At 42.7% G+C, this 12045-nt stretch overlaps 1 protein-coding gene across 1 annotated transcript in view; it reads right to left on the reverse strand.

Annotated features, from left to right (window-relative positions):
- The window catches only part of MID1 (midline 1), a 585480-nt gene that overhangs the window by 60828 nt on the left and 512607 nt on the right, over positions 1-12045 (reverse strand). The window contains exon 9 of the mRNA XM_032391085.1: positions 3327-3422. Coding sequence (XP_032246976.1) covers positions 3327-3422 — 96 coding nt within the window. The remainder of the gene's footprint in view (positions 1-3326; positions 3423-12045) is intronic.

The raw sequence follows: 12045 nt of genomic DNA on the forward strand, positions 1-12045 counted from the left end.
TTTCCCTCGGAATGCTCAGCCCCAAATACAAGGACACCTTCAGGAAGAGGAAAAGGAAGAAATACAGTCTCGGAACCTCGGATGTGAACCAGGAAATTCTTGTCCACTGCACTGATTTAAAAGTGCCGAACAAATTCCACTAGCTTTTTGGAGTTTACTAGTGTGCTGGGAGGTTCTTCCCTGAATGCGCGCTCAGTGCCTTTTGCACTAAGATACCATATTAGTTTTCCATTAGCCCAAAATACCCTTTACTGAAGAGAATTAGGGATGCCGGTTGTAACGGGGAAAGGTACCCAGGTCTTTGTGCTCCTCGAACCCTCACTAAACCTTCAGGACCAAGTAAAGTTCAGAGAGTGATGTGCTTATTAAAGCCCACCCCATTCTCATCTCCCAAAAGCCGGTTCCTACTGATCCCCCTCACACACTTGGTTTCCACAAAACGAATTACTTGCTTTGTGTACATACACTCTTTATTCTTCTATCCCCATGCCCTGGTTTGCCCTGTAAATAGTGCCTGTCCTGTCTCTCCATATGCCCAAGTGCCACCTGCTTCTCGGAAATTCCAAGTACTGTGTCCACACCTCTCTTACAGCCACTAGTTTTCTATTTTGCATTGCAGTTATTCTTTGGTCTTGGGCAGGACGGTAAGCTCCCTGTGGGCCGGTCCCTTGGCGTCCAGTACAGTGCGACGCACACACAGCGGATGCCCCCTACACGTGAGCGGAGTGAACAAGCTAGGGTCGCACTTGAATAAACCGAAGTGACTGGCCAGAGGCTAAAATTTACACCCTCGCCCAGAAATATCTGTGCAGTGAACACAACTCCTGGATCAACAAGGATTAGAACAGGAAGAGCAGAAAGTCATGTTAAACTCAATTATCCAAAACCGGGAAATAAGGCAAAAAGAAGACTGTGAGTCCTTTCGGGGTCGTACTAGATCATACTAGGTTGTACTAGATTGTACTAGATCGTACTGGTGCATAGCCCACCAAGGCTGGCAGCCTAAGGAAGGGTCGTGTAACTCTCCAGGCTGGCAGGTCACAGAGTTGGGCTTTACTCCTGATCCAGCCTTAGTCTCTGGAAAGTTAAACAATAACTTGGAGAAAACGGATGATATACAACTCATTTTGCCCAGACATTATGACTTTCCTGCCCTTTGGGTCACGAAGCAGTTTTGCATCTAACTTAGCTCCCGTATCCTAGCGCCCTTCTCCCCGCACGGCTCCCCCCGCGCCCCCCACGTGGGGGTATGGGCTTCTGCTCTGTTCCTTTGGGCCAGCTTACCGCCTGGCTGCCTCCTTCAACAATGCCTTAAGTAAGCCTTCAACAGACTCACTGGATTATTGTATGAGAACCGGATGCTCCATTTTTTAAAAAATTATGCTCTGAGACTATTAATAATTATGAATAAGGGACACATAATAAAAACAGTAAAAAGGTCCCTCAGTATCATTTTCCTACTCGTAATTAATTTTAATATTAATCCAGAATATATTTCCCAAATACCAAATTTATTCACCCACAAGGATTCGTTTCCATTCCTAAGGCTTTATACAGGAACACAGTGAAAGGAATGCATACTCTTTACTCCTTGTAAATAACTTCCAATGGCACGTACAATCAATGCAGTAATAGCTTTATTTAAAAAGCCTCTATCACATCTAAGTATCTAGTCTTTTGGAATAAAAATGAAATCTGCTGGTAAATTTCTATCTATCATTTGAAGTTACTGAACGTTACAGAAAGTCATTTTCCATGTTAAAACGAATAGCATTTTGTAAATTCAAGCCATACTAATATTGTATTAGGAGCAAGACAGTTGTTCTGAAATCACTACAGGCCATAATAGAAACCAGACACTAAATGCTTTAAGAAGTAACTAGCTGAAATTGAATGAAATAATCACCCAATCCATAAAGCCTTTGTAAGATTTCCCCATAAAACACAGGTAAATTTTTTTTTTTTTTTTACTGAAGAGAAATTATTCTTTCTTATTGTCATAAACATCAAATGCCATCACATCATAAAAATAAAATATAGCACATGGATCATTCCATTTTGTTCATCCATTTATTCCTGTAACACATATTCACTGTGCCCTACGATAATGAAAACATTATGCTTGTTCACTGTTATTTACCATGTTGTTTAATCAACAAGGTTCAAAATGGTCCCTGGAGAGACCCTTGCCAAAAGCAAATCCATTCTTTTTTTTTTTTTTAAGATTTTATTTATTTATTTATTTATTGGAGAGAGAGGGGGAGAGAGAGAGAGCGAGAGAGAACGCACGAGTTGGGGAGGAGCAGAGGGAGAGGGAGAAGCTGAGCACAGAGCCCGATGCAAGGCTGGATCTCACAACCCTGAGATCATGACCTGAGCCGAGATCAAGAGTCGGATGCTCAACCCAATGTGCCACCCAAGCACCCCAAAAGTGAGTCCATCCTAAGCAGAGGGTTAGAAAGATCTGGGTTCTGCGATTTGTCCTTGGTGTCACTGCCACGTGCATACTCTTGACTTAATCCCGACAAGTGATCCGTTTCATGGAAACGTATCTGACAACTAAGATGCATTTAATGTGCATCTGCAGTGGATTGAATTGTGGCTCCCCCAGAAAGATTATGTCCAAGTCCTAACCCCCGGTATCTGCAAATATGACCTGGTTTGGAAACAGGGTCTTTGCATATGTAATCGAGTTGAAGTGAATTCACCCCGGGGTTAGGATGGCCCCAATCCAATGACTGGTGTCCCTGTGAGAAGGGGATTCGGACGCCAACACAGAGACACACAGGGAGAAGGCCATGGGACCACAGAGGAAGAGGTGAGAGGACTGCAGCTACAAGCCAAGAACTCCAAGCATTGCCTGGAACTACTAGAAGGTGGGAAGAGGCATGAACTTGTCCTCCCTAGAGCCTTCAGAGGGAGCAAGGCTTGATTTCGAACTTCCGGCCTCCAGAACTATGAGAGAATACATTGCTATCATCTTATGCCATCCAAGTCCGGGGTGATTTGTTACAGCAGCCCCAGGGAAACTGATACAACACCTTTTATACACGGCTTTTTTGGATGCTCTTTGTAAAGGCGATTAAATCTACAATACTAGGAATGCTAAGTAAAGGAGAGCTGTCATGGCGGCGGCGGTTGGGGGGACAAAGCAGTGCATGGGGAGAGTCTCTGAGATTCTAGTTCCTTCCAATGCTGTCCATCTTTTATATTCGGCTTCGGCAAAAGAGCTAATTTTGAAAAGATTCCCATCTTAAAAATGTAAAGGCGGGGAGGGTATAAAACCACGGGCTAGCAGTTTTCACGTGCAACACAGTGACACTCACCTCCACGTGCTGACAGGTTTGGATGAGTTTAGCCAAAAGGGTCTCCAGTTCCGTGTTCCTCTTGATAAGGCTGGTGAGGTTACTCTCCAAGTTTTGCTGTTCAGAAAGAGAAGAAAAATATTATTCTGCATCCTGAAAACGTTATGCTGTATCCTGAAGTATTACATACTTTTAATAACAAAATTACTCATACTCAGGAAAATCGGATCTCTTTTTCAGAAACCTCAATGAAATCTACGCAGCTTTAAGCATTTAGAGATTTATTTTTTTTAAGATTTTATTTATTTATTTGAGAGAGACAGAGCAAGCACAAGCAGGCAGAGGGGCAGACGAAGACGGAGCAGACTCCCCGCTGAGCAAGGAGCCCGATGCGGGGCTCGATCCCACGACCTTGGAATCATGACCTAAGCCAAAGGCAGACGCTTAACTGACTGAGCCACCCAGGCGCCCCGCATTTATAGATTTAAGCTCGACTTTGAGGAGCTGCATTTAAAAGAGCCTTTAAAAAGGGTTCAAATTTCACTCTTTTTGTTCCTGCTCTTGTACAAACCTGGGCACATTTACCTGAATAATTAGCTATAGGTGGTGAGCTAGGTGAACTAGAAAGGAGGTAATTGGATTTCTAGTTCTTTACCTGAATCAGAAATGGCAATAATATAAGGAGTATATTCCCACAGCAAATCAACTATTATTGGATTTTTAGGATTTACCATTTTACGGGCAGGCTGAGGTCAGTCCATCAGAGGAAGGTTTGCATTATCTGGCTATCACTGACATTATGACTATTGATAGGCATTTATAAGATATAAGAAGTCCCATCATACACATTTACTCACTCATAGTACATTTTATTGTACATGCTTCTATTCTTTGTCTACCAACCTATCAATGCCAGATTAAATTTCCTTGAATGCCACATTTTTCATGTAACTATCCGGCTTACAAATCTAGAATTATTCCCTATTCCTTTAGAACATCAAATTTAAAGTCCCCTGCAATGACTATTAAATCTAATTTTCAACCACAATAACCCACTTCTCGTTCTATATGCTATTCATTGATGCCATTCATTTATTTAGCTATTCACACAAGTATTTATTGAGCTTCTACTACATGCCAGACTCTGAGAGATACTGGGGAAACACAAATAAAAACTCCTACTCCTTGTCCACGAGGAGATGCAACTGGGGGAAAGATGCTGTGAACGAGTCAAGGGGCAGAGGTTGGGGCTACCCGGAGAAGGTTTCCCGGAGGACACATTCTTTCCACTGAGGCTGGAAGGATGGGTATGGAGTTTTTGGTGAACAGCAATGGGAACTTCTTGGGAAGATGGGATGGAGGTAGAGGTGGCCACAGGCAGGGAATAGAACAACGTCATGGAGCAAGATCAGGGCAAAGGATTAGGGCAGACATTTTTAACAGTTTAAACGGTTAGACAATTCCACAAATACAGTGAAAAGACGGAATGGAAGGAAATTTCATGGAAAAGAAAATAGATCGAGGATTTGTAATGCCATCTGCAAAAAAGGATTTGAAAAGAGTATGGGGGGGGGCGCCTGGGTGGCTCAGTTGGTTGGGCGACTGCCTTCGGCTTGGGTCATGATCCTGGAGTCCCGGGATCGAGTCCCACATCGGGCTCCCTGCTCAGCACGGAGTCTGCTTCTCCTCTGACCCTCTCTCCTCTCATGCTCTCTCTCACTCTCTGTCTCTCAAATAAATAAAATCTTAAAAAAAAAAAAAGAATACGGCAGGCATTTTGAAAATCAATAATTTCATCAAGGTGATAATAGTTCACTATGCCATGAAATTAATTTCTGAAAGCATTTACTCTTTCTGCTTTCCAAAATGTTAAATTTAGAAAAGTATATTCAGGAAAAGAGTCACTTTTATTTAAAGCTTAAAATGCATACGTCAGAAACAGAAATCTCTCTGGTCATTCTTAAACAAGTTCTGCTTATTAATCTGGTCTTTATCCTATTGCCCAATTTTTTCATTTCAATGACCACATTTTTCATTTCCAGTGGATTCTTTATCACATCTCCCTCTTCTTGACTTACTTTCTCTTCTTCTTCCCAGGATGCAATTCCTTCCTTCATAATTTCAAGAGGACTAAACATACTTATTTATTCTTAAGCTTACTTGAAAAAAGGCAATTCCCTATTTTCCTGTGTTTGTGCAATGTTTCCCAAGAGTCTGATTTTATCTCGTATCTTACAATTTTTGTCCGACAGCTCATCTGATGTGAACTTTGCTCCCTGGGCTGGGATCTGGGGATTGGCACAGCACAGCCAAGCGAGCTGCCCACTCGGATGTTAGGGCGTGAGGTCGTTTCCCCAGAGAGAGCGCTCCCGCAGGACACCCGTGTGTTAGAGAGGCACAGATCCGGGTTTGACTCAGTGCCTCCCTGAGGCATTCTGTCCCTGAGAATTCTGTCTGGCTCCAATTCCAGAGAAGGTGGGAGGTACCCTTTGAGTCCACTGTGTCCACTGGGAGTCCTGGCCTCCAGGTGTATGGGACAGTCTGAGCCTCCTGCCCCACGTGCGACACCCTCCACCATGTTCCCCCTCGGGGTCCCCACCACCCTGGCTCATCTCCACTTCTCCTGAGTAGCCCAGCTTCAGCCTTCCCCCACCATTCTGCATCTCCTTTCATTTCCGGTCCTTGGAGACTTTCCACTTATGTTTAAACTTGTTATTATTCTTCAAAATCCATTTGAAAATATTTTATCTGTAGTTCTCATGTGTTCAGAATTAAGAGGGAGGTTTGGCACTTTTTTCATCGGGACTGGAAGACCAACAAGAACGCTTCGATTTTGGCTTTGAAACACTCAAAGCGTCTCAAATACAAATATTTTAAGGGAGAAAAATGACTATTTCCCACTTAAAGGATGGGATACCTTAACAGAAAGTCATAGAAGGAGTCAGACAGAGTGATTAAGGTTCAAGTTAATGCTCTCATGGTTGCATCAAAGAAAACCTTGCTTTCAAAGCTCTTAACAACAACAACAACAACAACGCAGACAACAGCCAAAAGTTTTTCTGTTTGGATGAAATGAATCACAACCACTAATCACTTCATGGTCAGAGACTAGAGAATAATTTTGAGGCATTCCATTATTCAGTGTCCTTGATCTAGATGTGACTACTTTATGGTATATTTGTCAACTTCTTTTGGTATGTTAATCTTAGGGAATCTTTCTCCTTGTCTTTTTGGCTGACCCTTCTGAGCAGGAAATTTCTAGGGAAATACATCATCTAACTGTTTACACTTCAGTGATCATAGGTATGATTTTTCTAAAGCTAGTCAGCAAAAGAGAGCCAAACAAATAGAATCTAACACATTTAGATTTTACAAACATCTGCTTGCTTCCCCTCCTTTTATTAAGTATACATCATGTATAAAAATCTGTTTTTAATCAACTAATATGTAGACTAAAGCCTGTGGTTTAAACACATTGACCTATCTAGATCCTTTGGGGTTATTCAAATTTAAATAGTACAAGTGTTACTGAAGTCCACAAAGAATTACCGAGTCACTTACAAGCATAATAAAGGGAAATGAAGCTGGGAGAGAGACTTGTTTCCAAGAAGTACCAAAGGGACTGACAACACTTCTGAAGAGAGCCCGGGTAATGGGGAGGTAACAAAATCCAGTCTTCAGTGAACCATGCATCCATAAGCTTCCACTACAGGGACTTCTGTGGAGCTTTCGAGAATTTAACTGGATCGCTCACATCCTGTGTGGCGGTCAGCAGGTCCTATAACCTCCTAATTTTGACTGTGCTTTGTGCAAAAGAGAGATAATATTTTTTGGCATAAGAGTCTTAGGACTAAGGGTATAGAAGTATCTACTTCCCTACGGATATCTAAGGAATTCTACAGAGTACCAAAAAAATAGTTTTCGTTTCCTGTTCTCACCTCGAAAACGTTAATACATTTACATCTCCTTACGGAGCCGAGCTTTGTAGAGATCCAAGGAGTCAGGCCTGAGTGACCACACATGCAGAGAGTGAGGAGACTGGGGCTACCATCCCAGCTCAATTCTCCTGGCCAGACGCCACCTGGGCTCAGTTTCCCCATCCATGGGGTGGGGGTACGGACAGATCTCCCTATCCGCGCTATTGTTAAGCTCAGGGGAGGAAATGGACACATACACCAGGAACTATACAAATGTTTGTTGAAATCATGAATTATGGGAGAAAACATTCAGTTTGGTGTCAGTACCAGGCACTAGAGGGGCCCAACCCCGGGCCTCAGGCAGTCCCCACTCTCGGGCTTGCTGGTGCCTTTTGGCTGCCAAGCACCTGTTCTTTTAGGCACCAGGGTTTTATTGGGCCCCGGGCAGGGCAGGATGGGGGGCTGGGGGGAACGAGGGGAGGCTGATGCCTCTAGGAGCAGCCTTCAGTCAGCGACTACTGGCAGTAGGTGGATGAAAGCCCAGCTTCCCTCACCTCCCGGGTGGGACCCCCCTGAGTCATGACCCAAAAAATCTTTCAGAGAGCCCCACTGAGAGGAGCCAGGTGCCTGTGGTGACAAGCGGCTGGCGTCCACACCCTCTTTCTGCTTCCTCCCCTCCTTGGTCCCGCCTCCCCTCCACTCTCCCTTCCGGCTGCTTCCTGGGTCACCTTCCAACATGGATTCTGAGCCAGGGTCGTTTTCTGGGAGAACTCGACTAAAACCTTATTAGGAAAATAATCCTAAGCCATTATTGGTGCGTATTCCTTCTTACGAGGAGTAGCCAAATTAACAAAAGATTTTATTGTTTTTGAAAGACATCCGCAAATACAAGAGATTGTTTTCTCTTCCTCCACCTCCTGTCTTTTTTTTCTTTTTTTTTTTTTCGTTAAGATTTTATTTATTTATTTGAGAGAGAGAGAGAGCTGGAGGAGGAGCAGCAGAGGAGGAGGGAGAGGGACAAGCAGAATCTGCACTGAGCGTAGAGCCTGATGCGGGGCTCGATCTCAGGACCCTGAGATCATGACTGGAGCCGAAACTAAGAGTCGGCCGCTTAACCGACTGAGCCACCCGGGCGCCCCCCTCCCCTCTTTCTAGCTTTTTCTAGAGGTCACATATCCTCCAAATTCCAGGCTCTAACTCAGCAGTCACTGGAAATACAATGTCAGCCGCATATGCGAATCACATTTTAAATTTTCTAATAGTCTTGTTTAAAAAAAAAAAAGTAAAAAGAACCAGTTAAAATTAATTTCAAGAATATATTTTACTTAATTCAATATCCAAAATATTATTTCAACCTGTGATCAATATTTAAAAACTGATGAGCTGGGGCGCGTGGCTGGCTCAGTCGGTGGAGCGTGCGACCCTTGATCTTGGGGCTCTGAGTTCAAACCCCACGTTGGGTGTAGAGATTACTCAAGATGTTTAAAAAAAGCCTGATGAACTATTTTACATTCTTTTTCTTTCTTTCTTTTTACTAGGTCTTTGGAATCTGGTAGGTGTTTTACACATGTAACACATCTCAATTCACACCAGTCACATTTCAAACACTCAGCGGCTACACACGCGGCTAGTGGCTCCATTAGTGAACAGCACAGCATCACAGTCTAGAACAGGGGTCAGCAAACTTTTTCTGTAAAAGGCCAGGTAGTAAACATTTTAGTTTTTATTGGCCATAAGCTCTCTGTTGCAACCGCTCAATTCCGTTGCTGTTTTAGCGAGAAAGCAGCCACAGATTCTACATAAACGGATGGGCAGGGCTCTCTTCCAATTAAACATGATTTACAAAAACAGGTGGTGACTGAGCTTTGGCCCGTAGGCCAAGCTCCTTCCTGGGCCTGGGCACATGCTCTTCCCTCTGGAATGCACCTGCATAGCAGGAAATAATTCTACTACTAAGGAGAGGGGATAGCGAAACCATAGCATGTATTGAGTGCCCGCTGTATACCCATCACAGCTTAGTCCCTTCCCATTGTAAGTGCTCAAATATTTATTGCGGGAACAAGCAGCAGGGAAAACTGAATATCCACTGGACAACTCTTCTGAAATCTAATGTAGTAAATCAACTAACTAGTTAGTTCATTTAACAGCTACTGCAGATTGTTAAAACATTGCCTTCCCCCACCCCCCCTTGAGGGCCTTTCTCGTTGGTAGCATTGAGTCTGAGCCCAAGAAGAGGGGCTTGACAATTGAAAAGCATTCTGAAAGGATGCTGTGTAACTCCCTAAGACCACAGGGTTTCTGGAAAGGCAAATACTACACTATTGAACAAATTTTAATAAAGATGAGTTTATATAGATAGTCTAGCAATTATCACGGACACATCTATTCCAAATTCCATCTAAAAGCAAAGTCAAGTCGCTCCTAGCCTTAACTCATGACCTCTTCCCCAGGTGTGTTTTCCGTAGCACTGCTACTCTTCGAAGGGGAAGGATGTGCTAAGGATGTGTCTTTGTTGAGACGGATGAGGTTTTGTAAGCACACAACCGGCTGATGAAATTCAATGTGTGCCTCCTACCACCACCACCACCACCACCACCAAAGTAGAGGAATACAAATAATTCAAGATGGTCCTTCTAAAAGTAAAGATACAAGGATGGTCCTTCTAAAAGGCAGATCTGGCTTCTTAATATTAAGCAATCGATAGGATACAAGTCAAACTTGGGAAAGGCCAAGCTGTAAACCACGTGTTGCTTAAAGAATGAGGCTGGCCCGCACACTTTTCTGCAGCGAGGATGATTAATTTTTCCCGTAATTTTTGTTTTTCATGCATACACTGCTAATGCATTTTCACGGAGCCATACTCCACCTCCTTCACGTTGGGTAGTGTTCAGCGAGGCTCATTTGAACTGATAATTTAACAATTTAACAATCCCTGGCGGGACAGCAGATTTCACACCAACCTCAACAGGAGCCTGCAGGCAGGGATAGGGACACCAGCTGGAAATAGTAAATCCAACTTAACAGATGAGCTTTGTGCTTCTACACACACTGATACCTAATCAAATGGCAAGGTAAGCAGACAAAAATACTGCTAATTTTAGCCTTTGGAGACCTGTACGTAAGAGTCAGGTTGCAGGGACTTAATGCTTGTCATTGAGCACTACTATTAAAATGTATGCCTGAAACAGGAGATTTCAGTAATTCCTTTTGGGTTTATCCAGTCCTTAAAGAATGTTTGCTCTTATTCCGAAGTCAATGCTTTAGAATGTCTTTAAAGTATAATATTAAGTCTGGATACCTTTCAAGGCAAACACAGATCTCACTTGTTTCAGTCCATAATATTCAGAGCGACATTCAGGACCTGTGTTTGTAGCTCTGACACCCAACACCACGACTCCAGCACGATCAGGATATGAACACATCGAGGGCCACAATCCATATATTTTCTTCTAAGAAACTTTAATCACAATCCTTAATATGAAAACACACACCAGTATTAACACATGCCACCTGCATAAAAGCATAAATTCTTTATGTGTAACTAAACACTTAAGATGTTTTAATTACCTTGCAGGAGTTTAAGGCTATCTTCAGGTTCAACTCACGACAGACCGCGAGTACGTGTGATTTATGCTGGGTTTAGTTTTTAATGCCTTTTTTCATTGGTTATGATAGTTAACATTTCCAAATGCCCTGGGCAAGACAGGCCGCCCAGGGAACTTCAGAAACATAATAAAACCCAATCTGCATACAAATTTAAGTCTAGTGTTCCATGGGCTACAATTTAAGCCATTTTGATACGTGATACTGTATTTACCTTGTCAGGTTTTATTTGATATTTTTATATTAACTCTGTAGAATCTGCTCTACATATTTATAAAGTCCATCATCAGGAGTTCAGGGCTTATTCTTCTAATCTGGTAGTCAATAATACACAGAGAACAATTTTTAAATACCATTTATGGTCTAGAATGGCTTTCAAATTTTGATGGAGATAAATTTCTATCTTTAAGAGTTATATTCACCTAGTTATAATTTTAGCAGATCCGACGACAACTACTTAGTTATAGGTCCTAGAGATGTGAGTGGCCTTTCTTGTTCGCTCCTTGTCCCCTGGCCCAACTTCTGCCGATAATAAGAGAGGTGAGCAGCTGACCCATAACCACATTTGTCAGTTTTGAGAATCAATACTGAGGTGAAGGAAGCTGGATGACGAGGAACCTCTGAAAAATCTCAAATTTAGAAATAATTATCTCCACTGCGAAACTGATGCCTGCAGAGAAATGTTTCAGAGAAAATGACTGTAGCTTTGATCAATGGAGCATTACAGGAAGCATTTCCTAAGATCATGGCCTAGGTAAAAGGGCCACGAAGGTCCCATTTGGCAGCTCTCTTGTTGCCCTTCCCTGCTCATGTGCCCCTTTTCAGGGTCTTGAATCAATCTCAATACAGCACATCCATGGGGTTGACTCAAGAGAGGTAACCAACTGTCGGTCAAGAATTAGATGGTGGAAAGATTATGGGACTATTGGAAAACAGACTAACAGTAGTTTATTATTTTTGCTCAAAAACAAACAAAAAAAGCTTTCAAGTTGGGGAAAATATTAATCTCCTAGACCGGGGGTCGGCCCAGCTCGGCCCACAGATCAAATCCTGCCCACCACCTGTGTTTGTATGGCTTACCAGCTAAGAATGCTTTTTTCATTTTTAAATGATTTTTAAAAATGAAAAGATAAAATTTTGTGACACGTGAAAAGTATATGAAATTCAAATTTCAGTGCCCATAAAGTTTTACGGGGGCACGGGTACTTCTCATTTGTTCA

This window comes from Phoca vitulina, unplaced genomic scaffold (genome assembly GCF_004348235.1).
Source record: "Phoca vitulina isolate PV1807 unplaced genomic scaffold, GSC_HSeal_1.0 scaffold60, whole genome shotgun sequence".
In the NCBI taxonomy this organism is placed as follows: Eukaryota; Metazoa; Chordata; class Mammalia; order Carnivora; family Phocidae; genus Phoca; species Phoca vitulina.